This window comes from Pinus tabuliformis, chromosome 1_1 (genome assembly GCF_031772625.1).
Source record: "Pinus tabuliformis cultivar Carrire ecotype Pingquan chromosome 1_1, CPIR1, whole genome shotgun sequence".
Lineage (NCBI taxonomy): Eukaryota > Viridiplantae > Streptophyta > Pinopsida > Pinales > Pinaceae > Pinus > Pinus tabuliformis.
Window position 1 is genome coordinate 868,935,948 of NC_142297.1, and position 18,607 is coordinate 868,954,554.

At 38.0% G+C, this 18,607-nt stretch overlaps 2 protein-coding genes across 6 annotated transcripts in view; one reads left to right on the top strand and one right to left on the bottom strand.

The window, feature by feature from the left end:
- The first annotated feature begins 2,739 nt into the window (after positions 1-2,739).
- LOC149217046 (uncharacterized) lies at positions 2,740-4,709 on the top strand. Its single transcript, XM_089390119.1, has 4 exons — positions 2,740-3,976; positions 4,124-4,246; positions 4,412-4,449; positions 4,580-4,709. Exons 1-4 carry the CDS (start codon positions 3,746-3,748, stop codon positions 4,707-4,709), a joined length of 522 nt encoding a protein of 173 aa, XP_089246245.1. The 5' UTR covers positions 2,740-3,745.
- A 278-nt stretch (positions 4,710-4,987) lies between these two features.
- The window catches only part of LOC149217047 (uncharacterized), a 41,950-nt gene continuing 28,330 nt past the window's right edge, over positions 4,988-18,607 (bottom strand). For 3 of the 5 annotated variants that reach the window (XR_016251212.1, XR_016251213.1, XR_016251211.1), the window contains 2 exons: positions 5,299-5,451; positions 4,988-5,216 (listed from right to left, as the gene is read on the bottom strand). Coding sequence is in view for 2 of the 5 variants with exons in the window: in XM_089392934.1 (XP_089249060.1) it covers positions 5,357-5,451 (95 nt within the window). In the remaining 3 variants the exon portion in view is untranslated. Of the gene's footprint in view, positions 5,452-18,607 lie in introns of all 5 variants that reach the window. The other 2 variants (XM_089392934.1, XM_089392933.1) reach the window with 2 other exon arrangements.

Genomic DNA, 18,607 nt, shown 5'->3' on the forward strand with positions numbered 1-18,607 from the left:
AGTCTTAAGCCCGTATATTGTTCGTTGTAGACTTTTGCTTTTATGTATCTTCCTAGACCTTCTGCTACTAGGATAAACAAGAAGGGCGATAACAGGTCACCTTGCATGAGCCCTCTAGTAGCATTGAAGGCCTCTGTAGGGGATCTGTTAAGCAAAATTGACAAAACTGGAGTGGTTACCATTGACATTACCCAGCTTATCCATCTTTCATCGAAGCCGAATGCCTTCAATATTTTTTGGAGATACTCCCAGTTCAGTGTATCGTAGGCTTTGGCCAAATCTAATTTTACAAACATTCCTTTGGTTTTTTATTTTTTTAAGGAGTGGATTGTTTCTTGTGCCACCACTATGTCGTCTGTTATTTGTCTGCCTTTGACAAACCCTGTCTGCTCTTGAGATATCAAGCCAGGTAATATGGGTTTCAGTCAGTTAACCATTATTGTAGCCAAGATTTTGCATATGACATTGCAGAGAGCTATTGGTCGGAGCCCTTGTGGTTCTTCCGAGTGCTCTATCTTCGAGATCAGGGCTAGGAATGTTGAATTCAGGGTCGGGTGCATTCTTTTGGTGCATCTGGACTCCTCCACTTCATTCATGAAGGCCCAAGTCGCTTGGAAGAATTCGGCAGTAAATCCATTAGGCCCTGGTGCTTTGTTCTTCGCCATATTTTTAGGCCGATAGGCCTTTCTTTGAAACAAACTTTCGTCGTCCTTTTCATTCTCAAATTGACACCTGGCAGGAACACTTTCGATTTCCTGTTGACCTCTGGCATGGTTTCTGTCTGCGAAAATTAAATCGTTGTGGTCCACGTAACCCGCATTAGATGGCGCCAATTTGAAAACAACTATGGCCACCAGTTTTTCGTAACAGGAGGACGTTTTTGCGGAAGGGAGAACCAAAACAGTGAGCTTCTCTCCCTTCTGGCAGTGGGTTAGATTGCCGCTATGGCCCCATTCTCCGGATGCAGTGGCAATTTCAACAGCCGGTGCCGCCATGATCGTATTGAGTGGCATTTCAGTTAGATCTACCACAGCTGCCGGCGAGAAAATTGTAGGTTCCATTATAGAAATATTCATGATCGTATAGAGTCTATACGCTGGAAAGGTGCTCGTTCGTCATTGTATTTGGAGTCGGATAATTAGAAGAGGTGGGGTTCTTCTCACCTGCTTCTGGGAAAATTTGTAATGAGTAGAGGTTATTGACCTGTGATCGAAACTTGGCACCGTCGGCTTGCAACTCTGTTGCCCTCAATCTGTTGCGCTTTCGCTCTTGTTTTCCTCAAAATTATGTACGTTTCTTGCATTAATTCAAATTTCTAAGAGTCTCTCTTCTTCTTCAGTATGCATAGTTGTGGCTTCACGCCATTATATGATGCGTAAATTCCCTGTATGAAAGAAATTATAAGTGAATTCTGGTTCTTCTTTTGGCGTTCAGAGCTGCCTTTCGATTAAGCTTATTGAAGGTACTGCAGTCGTAACTATTTTGGAATATGAAGATAGGACGGGATATAATCTAGATGAATATTAACTATTTTGCAAGTAAATTTACTTTCTAGTAACATTTCGTCGAGTATTGGGTCTCTGAAACAGCTTACAGAGCTTAACTTGAAAGGAAATGATATTTCTGGTGAAATACCTATGCAAATGGGTGATCTCCAAAACCTTAGATACCTTGATCTATCCAGCAATCAACTCAAGGGGAAAGTCCCTGCATCTTTAGCCAACCTTACGTTTAGTTTCCTAAATCTATCAAACAATCAACTGTCTGGAACAGTCCCCAGTAGCTTGAGTAAATTCAGAGAGGCATTTATAGGCAATCCCAAACTCTGTGGAGAAGATTTTCAAGATATCAAACCCTGTGTCAAGATATCAAAAACGATTCTACATCACCAAGCAATTCAACATCATTCACTCAAGGCAATTTCAAAGGAAGTAGAATATAAATTAAGGATCCATCTCTGCCTCCTGCAACACCAACGCGAAAGGCAAAAGTAAGTTTGTTTGTTCGGGCAGAAAGGAAAATGGCAAGCTGTACTGCAGGCCAGGTTATCAAATGCAAAGGTAACTACTTCAGTTCAGTTCAGTTCAGTGCAAGGATTCATTGCCACATTCTTTTTATTTCATGCATATCATTTCATGGCAAAAATGATTTTCAAGGTTAAGCTGGATTTATGCAAACTGTATGTGTGCAATTTATGCTTCTTGAAATCTGATATATTTTGATTTGTACTTTTGTTACAGCTGCTGTTGCATGGGGTGCAGGGGAGCTTCTGAAGATTGAAGAAATGGAAGTGGCTCCTCCACAGGCAATGGAAGTGAGAATCAAAGTGCATTATACTGCCTTGTGTCATACAGACCTTTGTTTCTGGGAAGCAAAGGTATGCTATGAATAATTATCATTAAACATCAAGTTTCTGTGAAGCAAACGTATAGCAAACGTATGCTATGAATGCATTGGGTCAGACTGTTTTCTTTTGTGAAAACAATAAATTGAAGTTTATTGGAAACAAAATTATGCACCAGCATACATTTTTGTATGCGCACCTCCTAATTTGTGCGGCTACAATTATAACATGCATACATTTGTTCACTTATCAGAATGAATTGTGTTGTAAGAATATTTTCAATGACCTTGTTGTGAATGAATATGGTACATGCTAAAAACAAGAAGAGTATGCTGCTGATGCTTCTGCTGGTGATTGATGGTTTTATCATTTAAACATTCTAGGTCTATGTTCTGTCCTATTCACTTTCTTGCTAACAAATATATCTTTCGGGCTATGTAATTGTGCAGCAACAGGACGGGATGGGGATTTCAGAAAATGAATTCAATTTAGATGGGGTATCGACTGGATAATGTTCATGTCAATTGAAAAATGTTTGTACTGTTATCCGAAGAGAAAGCCGGCCTTCCCACCCTCAAGTGAGTTGAGTGGCATATAGCCCCATGCTGCTCATTGCTCAACACAAACGTGACTTTATGCTTGCGCACTACAAAACAGTGGTAGCATTTCTGGATGAGTGTGGGGATCATTGTGGAAAGGCTTATGTGCAAATGTAGATGTAGTTGTATCATACTGTCTTGCACCTAGATTGGGTTAAAAGTTAAAACTTCTTAGATATAATCTCATGACACATTTCAGAGGAATCTCACGCTCTTATGTGATTGCAAGTCTTATTACTATGACATTTGGATTTGTTAGAGCAAATAAAAAGGCCGAAACAAATTGCAAATCCCTTCAATTACAACAGGAATTTCACTTGGTTGAAACGGTGGAGTTGCTCTACACAAGTGTAGGCAACTGGAATTATCCAGCACTAAATAGCTGGCTTGCAACGGGTTGTACGTGCTGGTTTCATAGATTCATTTAAAAGAAATAACAGTAATTTACAAAGTCAGGAACATGCCTGAGAAAACCATGTTAGATGAAAATATAGCAGAACAGCTGACCTTTGATTGCAATGGTGCCAATCTTGTAAAATTAGGGTTTACCCTATCCTTAGAGCACAATCCTGTACAATCTGAGTTTACCCTTTTCTTAGAGCACAGGTGAACTAATTAACGTCTGTCTTCTTGTAATAAGGCAATTTGGAGCATGACCCAAGTCATCAAGATCGTTTTGCTACATTATCTTGATTATTCAGGATACCTAGAGGAATGGATGCATCTATGTTAACTTCTATTAACTTTGAACTAGCATTGTGTTGATCAGCCTTCTACAGTTTCTTCATAGTTGAAAACTACAATGAACATATATTGTCCTGCTCATTTCAGGTACCACAACCGGGATATGACAAGTTTGAGTATATCCCTGATATCATTAGAGACAGGTAAAATCGTAAGCAATACAGGAAGAGTTTCCATCAATAACGGAACTTGTCAATGGTCTGATGCAATTTTTGTAACTACAAGACTCGAGCAAGATGCAAAAACTGGGAATTATCATGAAAAAATGTACAACCTTGTTGTATCAACGGTACTGCCTATTTCTCATCTTTTACATACATTTTAATCCTTTTTAAATAATTGAATATTTACCATTATATTGACTTGAACACAAAAACATTAAAGCAATTCTGATTTGTTTTTCTTTTGTTTAAATATAATTTCTGCAACTTGTCAGGGCTCTTCTCGATTTGGTTTCCTTGGTGAAACAACCATCAACCTCGCAGATTCTGTAGGAGCCATCACTCCATTATCTCTTTCTCTGCCCCTTAAAAGCCCTATCACTGGTACTATTTTACATGTAAGGCATCCGGGGGTATACCTAAAGTTTTTCTCTCATCAGAGTTTTAACAATAGCTATTTGTTGCTGTTTTATATTTTAATGAAAGTAAAAAAAGTTAAAAGAAAATTCTGAATTCAGCGATCTATACAAAATAAATAGTCTTATTACCTTGTTTTTTGGTAGGTTAGGAATCAGCGGATCAGCGAAAAAAATGGATGCAGGTAAAGATTTGATCTGTAGTTTGGTTGATATGGACCTGAAATACAAACAATTTTTTTCTCCGATAATCATCTGGCAAAACTGCTTCCTTTAAAGAGCTCTAGATACTTTCTTTTCTGACTAATTACACAGAGATTTTGAGCAAGAAAAGGATGTCTTGGAAAGAGAGCATCATAGCATGAATAATGAAGCTGCTGCTATGACCCTGATGAAAGTGCTATATTTTCTGAAGCGACAACAAATGGCCATGGCAGCCAAGTAAGACCTCTAGGCTGATACAAATGGTTCCTATGTAAACATTCATATTCTATCATAAAATTGTATGTTGGAAGTTTGTGATGGCCAATAATGCTTTTGAATGATACACTATAAAGTGGTAAACATCAATAAGAAAGGTGCTAGTGGTTAGTTTGGACAATCTGGAAAAATTATGCGATAAGCTTTTTACATCCTACACTGGCACTCGTGCATTCTTTTCTTATATTAGCCTGTAAATTATGTTTGGTGCATATGGGAAAAATATTCATAATTCAATGGCCCTGCCACTATCTGGCATCTAATGAAGGCAGATCAATCATCAAACAACTCGACTCGAAATCTATTGCAGGTCATGTTTGATGGTTGGCTATTCCAAGACATCAAAGCGAAATGTTGGCCTTCTTATGATGTTGACATCATCAAAGCCTTTGCTAAGTCACCTTCCTTTTACAATTTTCCAACCTTACTGTAACGAACTGTAGAAGAATATGGTACTGCATGGCAATCGAATCTGTATCAAAATTGACAATTTTTGCTGTCAATTGCCCCTCTTGCAGTGAGAAAATATATTCTGACAACCAACAAGTACTTACATTTAAATTTAGCATACTTTTGCTCGATCCTGTGAATTCATTGCAGACTCTGGATCTCTCAAACATGTGGTTGCCTCCAACTTGATGAAGTGCTTAGATTTCCATCTCTTATGACTCGGGCCTTAATTGTAAGCCTCCTGTGAGTTGTATAGCCTGAAAATGTCGTAAGCACCTGTTCCTTTAGTTCAAAATGAGATGACATAGCAAGAAAAACAAACGTTGCAACAGATATAAATAAAATAATAGCAGGCTGCAAGATTAGCAGCTATATTTAAAATTGCATATTATGCTATTCTTGGATGCTACTGAAATATAGTTATGAATGAGAAGTATGCTCTTTCTCTGGTACCGTTGAACGATGATTCTGAAATGCACACAGAAGGTTTACAAGAAATCTTATGAATCCAAGAGAATGTATCAAATTATTCTACCTTCCCTGTTTCAAAATCATGGCATTGTCTGCACTGAATAACTGATGATGAGTGTGGTGGGCATTGCCATATACTATATATTTATTTCCTATATTTACATATCAACTCTACTCAACTTTGCATCCAACTTAATCATAATAACTATGGTGTACCTTGTGTCAAACTCTTAAACTTGTTTCCAGAAGTGGAGCCCAGAAAAACTCCACAGAAGCATCATAATCCTATTAAGAGAAAGAATATTGGAAGACTTCATTACTCACCATATAATCAAATGCACAACTATCCATGGAAACTACATTTATCAGCTTACCAGGGCCTTGAATATTGAAGCTTGTTGACTAACAGTTTTCTTATTGCTAGGAAACACTGCTTGAAGCATGCAGACCATGGATTCCCATTGGTTTTGACTTATTGAGTATCCAACAAACATTAAGCGCTTTCCTCTTAACCGCTCTAGCAGATTTTTGGCATTGAAACTGAAACACCATATACAGAAAAGTCCAAATCCTTTTATTCTCATATACAATATCACCCTGTTTTTTATCCATTTATTTTCATATGCAATATCACCCTGCTTTTTTGCATTTCATTTCCTTTTAGCATAAATGCAATGCAAAAGAGAACATACTTCTAGGTAGGTTAATTTGTTTGCATTTTTATTTGCAGGGTTTATTTTGATTTCTGAAATATTTTGGAATAGAAATGATTGAGGTAAAAAATTGATATTTTTTATTTTGGAATGGGGATTGCCAAGAGTTTCGCTGCTACATCTCAGTTCTAACAGCTTTGAAGGAAGCATTTCTAAAGATATTGGCAATGCTAGAAATTTATCTAACCTACAAATTGACTGTAATAGATTTTCAGGTAAGCTTCCATCTGAGATTGCCAAGGTAGGGCTTTTATCTGTTTTCAATGCTAGCAATAATAAATTTTTAGGAAGTATACCAGATGCGCTTTATCGGTTACATAATCTTGATGTATTGGATTTGCAAGTAAATTTACTTTCTACAGTCGTAACTATTTTGTATTTAAAGAAGACTTGAACCAACATTTCTTTTAGTGAAATTCAACAATTATAATTTAATAATCCTATCGGCCTCTCTTTGTACCTTTTGGGACAATTGCTAGTTAATTACCTCTTCCACCTCTGCTTTAGTTATTTCTCTTAGTAGAGCCAGGTTCTAATCTCTGCTTACCAATTTAGGGATATGTTGACTAATTTTGTTAATGTTATCCTCCCTTTTAATATTTGGTTCTGTTAGAAGCCCTTTGAAATGTTGAACCAGCTCCATTTCTTCCTTTTGTGTGAGTCGATTGCCTTGCTGGTCCATTAGGGAGAAGATTTTGTTTTGCTATCTGCGTTGTACCATTGCTTTATGGAAGAACTTCGTATTTCTTTCTCTTTCTTTTAGCCATTGAATTCTTGATTTTTGTTTCCAAAGGATTTCCTCCTGCTGTCTCGTTTCCTCCAAATTGTTTATCAACAGGCCCTCCTCCTCTACAAGCTCTTCACTTCTTCCGTCCTCAATTATTTGTTGTTGTATGTGCTTCATCTTTATCTGAAGTATCTCCTGTTCCTTCTATATGTTCCCAAATTATCCTTTGTTCCATTTCTTTATCCTCCCTTTTAGGTTTTTTAGTCTGAGTTGAAAGGTGTGCATTTGGTTTCTTCCTCCTATCGCTTTCTCAGTCCCTTTCCACCATTCCTTCATTTTATCTATAAAGGTAGTTTCTCTTAGCCAGAATGCCTCGAACCTAAAGGGTCTATTCTAATTCTTTTGGTTCATTGCGATTTCGAGTTTAATAGGCCAATGATCTGACCCTAAACACAGAAGGGTTGTTGCTTCATAGAATATATCTTTGCTAATGAAGTGTTCTGTTGCTAAGAATCTGTCTAGCCTAGAGGCTATCTGTCTGCTCCCTCCCCTTCTATTGTTCCACGTGTATTTTCCATTTATGGTTGGTATGTCTACCAATTTTAGTTTTTCTTGAAGATCCCCGAACCTCTCCATCTCCGACTCTTCTCTTTGCAAACCTCCTTTTTTCTCCTCTATTGATGTTATCAAATTGAAGTCCCTCGCTATCAGCCAAAGTTTCTCCTCATGGAGTTTTCCTAGTTGTTGTATTTGATGGAGGAAGTTTCCTTTTTCCACTGGAATATGAGGACCATAAACTGCAAAGACTAGAAACCATTCTCTGTTTCCGATTAGCTGGAATCGCCCCGTGAGGATTCTTTTCATGCCCACGCAGTAATCCACTGTGATCTTTGTTGGGTTCCACAGTGTTGTTATGCCTCCCACACTACCTTTCGCATCTATAGCATGCATTCGTACTTTCGTTTTATCTTATTTAGGATTTCCTCCATTCTCCCTCCTGTGATTTTTGTTTCTTGTAGCAGCGTGAGTTGAGGTTTTTCTTTTCTTAGCCTATCCGCTAAGTGTCTCTATTTGCCTTTACTATTAAGGCCTCTTATATTCCAAGATGTGATTATTATTGGGTTACTTGGTTAATTTGGTGGAATACCGTCGATAGCGGTAATACCCTCCATGTATTCATTAGCATTTCTCCCATAATCTGTATAGATTCTTGTAGGTTTCTACGGCATCTTTTCTTTCCTCCTTTCGTTTTATTAGGGTAGTCTTGGGTGTTGTCATGTTGCAGCCCCAGTTGTTCTGCCATCTCCACCTTTCCCTGCCCCTGTTTAACTTGATACTGCTGGAATGTTTCTTTGTATAGTCGTTTTTGGTCTTCTGGAATGAATCGTTCATCTAGATGTCTCCATTCATTCAGTAGTTTCCTCAACACCTCTTCTTCCATGCTTAGTTCTTCTCCCCTACTTGTATCTATTTCCATTGTAGTGTTATCCATCTTCTCTCTGTCTTCCTTCTCCTCTGTCGGCTCGATTTGGGATTTCCTCTTAAGTTTTAGTTTGCCTTGGCTCGAGCTGCTTTCCTTTCCTTTTCCCCCCTGATAGTCCATTGTTTGGACCTCATTGTTTTCTTCTTCTTCTTCTTGTAGTACTTCAAAGTTGTTTGCTCTGCTGGGTTGGGCTTGTTGTTCCCCCCCTCCCCCCATTGGTATTCTCTCTTGCTTGTCTTCTTTTGCTTTTGGAATGTGTTTGTAGTCTAGGGTTTGTTGCCATACCTCTTCATGATATTCTAGTTCTATTGTGTCTAGGATGGGGTCAACTATATTCATGTAAACACATATTCTAGCATATGAAGTGTATCTTCCTTTTTTTGTCGTTTCTGCTATTTTGACAAATCTACCTATCGTGTTTCCTATGCCCTCTAGAATCTCTGGGTCCCAAGAGTCCATTAGGAGGCCAAATACCCTAACCCATACCGGGGCTGCCAAAAAATTTTCCTTGTCTGGGTCATAGCATTCTTCCCAGTGTCTCATAAACAATCCAACATTATAATGGAAGTAGGGACCATTTTCAAATACTTTTTCCTTGTCTTGCAGGTTCAAGAATATTACCATGAAGAAGCCTCTTGCTCCCAGCTTTAGCTTGATGTGGCCTCGGGGTTGCCATTTTTGTTGAATCCATTTGGTGAGGTCCTTTTCTGCTGGCCATACTCCAATGAACTTGCATATATAAGCGCATGGTCTTCTATATAACTTCTGTATCGCTCCAGTTTGTTCATCGATACGATGAATCTTGGTTTCTCCATTGCACATGGTAAACATTTACCCCTGCTGCCTGCCTGCCATCTCGCTCTGAGGACCAGTCCTGACTTTCTTGTTTCTCCCGCCCACTGTTGCTTACTGGTATCCTGGCATGATTCCCCTGTCGTTGCATCTCAATAGGAGGGGATCTCTCCCCCCCTCTCCTCCTCTGTCATTTCGCTCTGAATCCTAGTGTCTGGGTCTGCCGCTTTTCAGCAGTCTGCAATTTTTTGGGGGCAAAGCACTGCTTAGCTCATGGCCGCCTGGCCATTAGGGTTGCAAAGCTGTGTTTCCCGTATCTTTAACCCATTCCCTCAAATTCACAATTCTTCAAATTTAATATTATATTAATTGAAAATTATTAAAAAAATTATAACATTATATTATATAATATTACATTAAATATTATGTAATAATTTATTTTTGACATTGACATAATATTATAATACATGTTTAATATAATATAAAATTGGTGATTATAATATTAAATTAAATAGTTGTTAAATTTTAAGAGGGAAAAATAAATTGAAAACACACTACATTAATATTAATCATTTAAAATGGAAAATACATGGAACAATTCGACTCTATATTTAAATCAACCAAAAACAAATGTTGAGGTATCTTCATATCTCAATTGTGTACATCCACTAAATCTCTTTTTGGACGGCATTTCAATCCTCACAGAACCTGCATTTCTCATTTCTCTCGGCGTTATGATTAAAATACAATTATTAAATTGTAAATTATAATTTTGAATTACTAATAAATTTGATATTTTCCAATAATTGATTAAATGGTTTAATATTAATATCTTGTCAAATTTCCCATTAAAATAATTGATTTTTCTTTATGATATTTCCGAGGAGAAAAAAAAACATATATCATACATTGCAAGAGTAATGAGTCAATGTTAACCTCCAATAAGCAGAAACCCACATCTGGGTTCATGAATACAATAGCCTTTGACAACATAAAAACACAGTTAAATCTGTTAATGTTCTTTATGAGGACGTTAATGTTTCATGGATTGTTTCAAGCCTCCTTGATGAAAATGTTGGCCTCTTAACAGAGTCCATAATTCCTAATCTTCCTGCAACCCAATCGGGCTTTTCTTTCGGACGAGGAATAGGAAATTTCCAATTATATTGGCATCGTGTCGATCTAATGGCTGAAATAGCTCTGCACAACATCTCAACCATGTCAGACATTGACAACATCTATTGTTTGTCCAAGGTACATACCCCACCCAGGTGTTCACAAAGTATGACCTCCCATTGGACTATTCTTATCTTGGGTAGCTAATCCTCAAAGAATATCGGTCCATGACTACTCTTGCCTTGAATGCCCTACCACATTCTCAAAGAGTATCGAATGTCAGATGGTTACCCAATCCTCCATTCTTTCTTCCCAAGTGAAGACAAGAATGTTGTGTCTATCTCTCCCTCTCAATTAGGGAGGAAAAATCTACCAAACCAAGCTTGTTTCTTAAGTATACAAGCTTCTTGTTTAGAAGTGATTTCGTCAATATGTCAACTACCTGCTCATTAGTGGACATATACCGTAGCTACAACACACCATTTTGTACTAACTCTCGAATATAGTGATACTTGTTGTTGATATGCTTTGTCTTCCCATGAAACACTGGGTCCTCAGAGAAATGAATACAAATGGTGTTATCACAAAGTATCACTTAGGGTTCATCGATTCTTCAAACAATTCGGATAGCAGCGTCCTTAACCATGCTGCTTCACTGCTTACTTCACATGCTGCAACATATTCAGCTTTAGCACTACTCAAAGCAACGATGTTTTGCTTTATGCTCATCCATGAGACCATTGAGAATCCTAAACTGAAACATCCTCCCGTAGTGCTTCCTCCATCTTGTTCACTGCCTCCCTAGTCGGAATCTGTATAACCAATTAATCGAACATCATTCCTTCTATCATATTTCAAGCAATAGTTGATGGTTCCTTGCAGATATCTCATAATATGTTTTGTTGTTATCTAATGGTCATGCTTCAGCTCCACTTGGAATTGACTTAGTACATTTACTACAAAACATATGTTCGATCGAGTATTCACCAAATACATCAATGAGTCAATCAATTGTCTATGTCTGGAAGAATCCAAAGGGTTGATTTGGAAATCCTTGGTCCTTTCAAGTTTGTGATCATCAAAGTGGTCATAGGTTTACAATCCATCATGTCGAACTTCTTCAATATCTTCAGTATTAATTTCCTTGACCTAAATAGACTTCATTCGGTTCCTGCCAGGCTTCTAGTCCCAAATAGTAATGCATCAGCCCAAGGTTCTTCATGTCAAACTTTGTTGCCAGCTGCTTCTTACATTCTTCAATTCAACCTTCTACACCTGTCAAGAGAAGATCAGCTACATACAAAAGAATAATTACAGGTTCATTGTTTACAACCTTCATATAGAGGTTCGAGTCAGAGGAATTTTTCGTGAAGCCTAATCTCAGTAGGTATGCATCCATTCTGCAAACATATGTCTTCCTATCTTTGATTTCAAATTCCAAGGGTTATTTTATATAGACTTCTTCATCTATAGTGCTATTAAAAAACGTAGTCTTAACATGAGAAATGAAGTAGACCAAGGGGTTGAAGATCTTTTCAATCAAGGAAGTTGTTGAAAGAAGCCTAGATGACCTAAAGGTAAAATGAGGTATGTATGCTTCTATTTAATATTATAAAGTCATGTCATATGGTTGCAGGTAACATGGATCACTACTTCTATCTTGAGAGGTATGATGAAGGGAAAAGGGATCTCCTTCTTTGAAAGGATGCATGAAAGCATAAGTCACACTAGATGAAATCAACATAATATGTCATCATATGAAGTATGAGGTGGTTGACTACAATTAAGGAGCTCTGATTGGAAGCTCCTGGGAATAGAATGTGTAAGAGAAAGAGATCGTGAGATATGCAACCATGATAAAAGCGATCAACATCCAAAAGACCAAGAAGATTTGACTAGGAAATCTCCCAAAAAGATATGAAGACTCTAATGAGAGTCTGAAAAAGACAAAGACCCTTGACAATGGATAGCTTTAGAAGATGTGTCAACATGTATACATAATGTTGATACCTACAGGAAGATGTCATGATCAAGAGCCATCTCCTAAGGTACTATTTGATTTAATGTTATGTTTTGATTTCTTGAATAATATTTGAATGAGTTCATGTTGGGCTACTGGAACAAGAGTTGTAAGCACAAGTAAACCTAGCATTCATGTGGTGAATAGAAATTCCTGAAAGAAGCATGATGTGAAAGAAGTAGTCATATGAAGAAGGTTCCATATATCTACCAAAAAGGCCACTTTCCATGAAGAAAGGAATGACATGATGAACGGAGGAAAGTGATCGATGGCTAATGCCCTACAAGGAAGAAGCTCGACTGAATTTCATGACATCAAAGAAAGAAATTGATCAAGTAACTGAAGGACCCACGAAGAAGTTGTTGATGAAGAGGGGAGTCCCTAGTTAAGATGGAGCTCTGACAAGTCCCTAATTAAGAGGGAGCTTGGGCAAGTTCCTGGTCAGAAGGATCTTGGGTACATTCCTTTACAAGGATAGGCATATATTCCCTAATTGAGAGGGAGAGATAGACACAACATTCTTGTCTTCACTTGGGAAGAAAGAATGGAGGATTGGGTAATCATATGGCATCTTATGCTCTTTAAGGATGTGTAGGGCATCCAAAACAAGTGTAGGCAAGAGGACCGATATTCTTTGAGGGTTGGGAACCCAAGACAAGAATAGTCCTAGAAGGTCATACTCAGTGAACACCCGGGTGAATATGTACCTTGAGAGACAATGATGAAGGTGTCTATAGTCATTGGTCTCGCCAACATTGTGCTATGATCTGATGAGAGATAGAGTTGTCATTCAAGGCTTTGGTTGTGGAAACAATGTTGGTTACTATGATGCTATACAAATGTGATTACCAATCCAATTCTTCTTATGAGAAATTCTTCAGATTGAGAATGACCAAGTAGCATTATGAATACCTCCCTAGTTAAGAGGGAGGTTGAAGAAAGAGTAACTAGGATCGGTCTTCATAATGACATGTAATTATGACTGATGTAAATAATGTAATAAAGATAACAAAAATTTTATTGTAAACTTGCTTCATGGATTTCATGAACAAGTGATTTTAGAATAATAAGATTTGTCATTCAGATTCTAAAATTAATGTCATGTATGAAGAGCTCTTCCCGAGCCTATGTTTAATGTATACAAGTCTATAGAAATGTCTATAAACCCTCCAAAGCACAATCCCTCTTGAAGAAGTCAGCCTCCAAACAATAACAAAGTCTTGTCGACTCACCTATGGAGACACCCCTGTTCAACATGACATGTTGGCTCAAGTGTAGAGGCAAACCACTATTTATATGCGACTAGGATCACCACAGAAGGTAGAGAATTCGGGTAAGCATCTCTGTGTTTTTCAAATGGGTACCACAGAAATGATGTCTTAGCCTCCTCACAGTCTCTGCCTACCAACAAAGTGATCACAGAGGCAGCCTCAGATACCACAAAAAAGGGCTCGGACCTGTCTCCTTGCAATCTCTGCATATTTGTAATGAGTAGGATCTCAACGATGCCACAGTAACACACTCTGTCTCAGCATACATTCTAAATGCAGTCATAATCTCGACATAGATGTAATCATGGTCTTGATATATATATACAATCATGGTCTTAGCCTCCTCACAGTCTCGGTGATCACAATCTCGGCCTACCAATACAGTTATCACAGAGGCAACCTCAGATACCACAAAAAAGGGCTCGAACCTGTCTCCTTGCAGTGTCGACATATTTGTAACGAGGAGGATCTCAGTGATCCCACAGTAACACACTCTGTCTCGACATACATTCTAAATGCAGTCATAATATCTTGGCATAGATGTAATCATGGTCTCAGTATAGATACAGACATGATCTCGATGGAGACATAGTTACAAGGTCATGATCTCGATGAATCTAAGTGCAGCTCTCATATATATACATACATATCTCAATATAGAAATATCGTTGTTATGGTGAAGATCTCGGTGAAGGTGCAACAATAATGATCTCAGTTGTGCAGTAGTGGTGGCCTTGATGTTGTAGCAGTGATGATGATCTCAGCAATGACGGAGAAGAGAATTGGTGTCTTGGTCTTGGAGTGGCTAAATAGGTCAAGGGTCATGGTCTTCGTATTCGTAAATTTGATCTTTATAAGAAGAATTTGAGCAGGTTTTCCTCTCAAAGAGTGAGAGGTTTTGGGCATAGGAGAAAGCCAACATCTTGTGTTCTTGTCTCTTTTGTTTTGGTAACTATTTGATGAAGTAAGAAAACACACTCTAATAATAACAAGAGACTATTGTGTTAATAAGAAAAAAGTAAAAAGTACCTCACAAATAGTTATCATCAAGAGAAAAACCATATTACCCTGATTGCCCTATATTCTTCAACACAACTCCCATATGCTTTATGTACGCTGCAACCCATAGGAAGGTCCTACCTCATCAAGCTCTAACCTGATGTTTATCAATCCACTACTTGAAAGGAGACTACCATCTCTTGATGCAAACAAGAAATAATAATGTATTGGTTTACCTGGTCATAAATTCTACATATACCATCTTTTCTTTCTGTATCTTCTTCCCTTCAAATCTACTTCACATCAGTTTCATATGTGCCAGGTAACTAATGCATAATAGCTCAGTCAACTCTCTCACATTCGCCCATTCTTTAACCTCTTCAATGCCTTCCATAATCACATCTTTTATAAAGATAATTTGTTGGTTGTTTGTATCCCACATAGGAATATGAAGTGAATAGGCTTAACTCTTTACCTTCCACTCATTCATTTCCAAACTCTTCATATCTTGAATATTATAACACAAAAATAAATAATCCGTCCAATATTAATTTCAGCCACATGTAATCATTAAATGCATCAACCTAATGCCAACATCAAATACCAATATTTATCATTAATGCATCACAACAATCTTTGCAACATCTTTAACTTTGCCTTGGAGTCTTGCCCTTGCATCACAACAAATTCTTCAATATAGCAATCTCTGCAACATTATCCAAGCATATCACAACTCCTTTGTGTTGCTCCCTTGCTTGTTGCTCTTGTGTTGCTGGTCCTTTCTTTGTTGATCCTTGTGCTTGTTGCTCCTTTGCTCGCTACTTCGCAACTATAACAACATATGTCTTGCTCTCCTTCTTTTCCTTGATAGTAATGCTTGTTGTTGCTCCTTCATTGCTCCTTGCTGCTACTCCTTTGCCTCTGTTGCGCCTTTTCCATCAATGACAACAATGCCAACATCTGGGACCTTGAACAAGTGATTTAATGCATGCATTGATATTTGAGGGATTGGGTGAATGTTCCTAGAGGCACCTATTAGGTTGAAAGACCTTGAAACTTCATCTCTTGTGGAAAATTTGAATTATAAATCTCTAATTACCTAGTTGTTGCCCTTCAAGTAGAATATCAATGTCTTCTAGGAGAAGTCATCCACAAAGACTATGTAATATAGATAGCCACCCAGAGATTTTATCGGCATGGGACCACATAGATCAAAATGAATGAGTTGTATAATATCATTGGTCCTACTTTTGCTAGAGGAGAGTAACTAGAAAGAGCAGAAATTAGAATATATTCAAATTGAGTAATAGTTGCATTATTTCCATACCTTGAATTTCTTGATCTCTTTTGAAGACGATAACCTTCTTCACAATCATTGGGATCATCTCTTCTTTTATCATCTATTTTTTTTCTATCATTAAACTTCTTGTTGTTGAAGCCACAATTGTTGTTGTAGTTGGACCTTGGAGCATCTTTCCTTTCAGAACAATCTCAGGCATAGTAACCATGCTTGTGACAATTGTAGCATTCAATTTTCCTTAATCTTCTCTTGGAGTCCTTTGATTCAAGGACAAGCTTTCATGAACAAGATGGGCTTCCTCTTCCTTTCCTTTTCTTGTCTTGTGCAGCAAATGCAAAGGGCTCTCCTTCTTCATGCTTATGAATTCTCCCTTTAGATATCATCATGGTTGCTTCTCGAGTGCACTTACCAACAAACTCATCAAATGTCAAGAACTTATCATTGTTGCTTATAGTAGTAATGAAAGTTTACCAAATAGGAAGATGGCCTTGAAGAATAACGAGCAACATCTCCCTATCAGATATGGGTTCTATAGCAGTCTGCAATTGATCCCTAAGTTGGGATATCCTCATGACTTATGATTGCATAGTTCCCCACTTATTCATCTGAATGTCCTTGAGTTGATTCTTCAAGGAAAGAATGTGATTCAAACTATTGACCTCGTACATCCCAACCAACGTGTCATAGATATCCTTGGACTTCTTCAACTTAGAAATGTTAGTAAGCAAATGATCTTTCAAAGAATCTATAATAATTTTATTTGCTTTGATCTCACCTTTCTTAAACTCAGCCTTGACAGCAGCAAAAAGCATTCTCTAGAGGCTTGAGTACCTTTCCTTCCACATATTAAAACATCATTTTCACTCAAGGTCACTTCCAACCTGATCTTCCAAACGACAAAGTTTGATGAGTCATTCAGGTTCTTTGAATCCTTCAAGTATGAGGTAAACATCTTGACCAAGTCAAATAGGTTCCTTCAACTTCTTTCTAAGATGATTGCATCAAAGGTCACTGTGTTTGTCCCTTCTCTCCTTGGGCTTGCCTTCACCTCACCTTTGATACCATGTTAATTTTCCACTGTTCTATGCTTAGCACAATCATTTAACCCAATTATCTTTCAATTAGCATTCACTTTTCAAATAAATTTAATCTTTCAATGACAATTGTAGATAGAGCAGTAAATCCAATGCACAATAGAAGACAACCAAGAGCAATAACAAGACACACAAGATTTGGTCAAAGACCAGGGAAAAAACCCACAACAGGGAAAACCCTTTCAAATTCTTCTTCTATTAGATTGTCATCAAATGTTCAGGAGAGAGATGCAATGTTCCATTCATAAAAAAAAATATTCAAAGTCAACTTTTTGACTATCCAAGAATCCACTAACCAATATCCAAGAGATGAGCCCAAAAGTCAAATCTGGTCAACCTAGAGACTCTAGAAATAGTGTTGATAATTCCACCCTTAATTCCCGTAAAAGGTCCCTCATCCCCTTTAGCCTCCTCATGGGACTCCTCCCCCTCTGAATTGTTAGGCCCACTGCTAGGTGTTGGCATTGCATCCTCTTCGTCATCGTTGTCTGGCTACTGGCACCACCTCAAGTTTCTTCCTTCTCAACTCACTCCAAGTTTCATCATCCAACCTATCCTTCCTAGTCTATTCTCTCTAAAATGGCTTCTTATCTCTATTTTTCTAACGAATGAGTGGTTTGGATAGAGATTTAGCTTTAGGTATTGCATCTTGGTGATGGCATCTTATAGAGTGGTGGGTTTGTAGGCCTTGACCCAACCCAAGGTTGCGGGGGAATGTCCCAAGGTAACCAATTCGTGGTGCCACCATTCATGCGCTTGTGCTTCCAAATGCAAGGTAGTGAATTTGATAACCTCTACTACCAACATTGGGTTAATTTGGGCGTAGGTATCTAACTTTTGTACTGATCACCTTGGGAAACACTTGGATGATCAATCGACAATTTCTAAGCCTTACGTAGTAGGTCATAGTTCTGTTGTGTGCCCCTAGGCCTATTTTGTACTTAACATTACTGAACTCAATAAAGGTCGTTGCTCGAACATCCTCTGCTAGTGATGCATACTCCCTGAAATATTCTTAAAAAGCTTCGTTTTGTTTTGCAAGTCCTTGGTTTACTACTCCCTAACCATCTAGAAACTAGGATAGTAGAGGTCTAGGGTTCTTTCTACTGATTGCCACTATGTTAGTTGGTGCAGAGATGTCAAAGGGGGCGGGATTATGGTCGTTGCTTCCTTCTGCAAAACTCTTACTACCTTCATTAGATCTATTAGTAGCATTGTTGCCTACATTGTTCAAATTTGCCGAAACATGGGAAAAAAATTGGGCCATCTATTGCTACCTTCATGTCAACAGTTGAGCTATCTGTTGTTGTCATTGTGCCATCTGTCGGGCTATCTATTGTTGCCCTCTTGTTAACTCCCCTAAGATGTCAAAAAGGTTAGTTTCTAGTGGTTTCTCTTCCATGTTTGCCATGACTCAGTTGTGCATA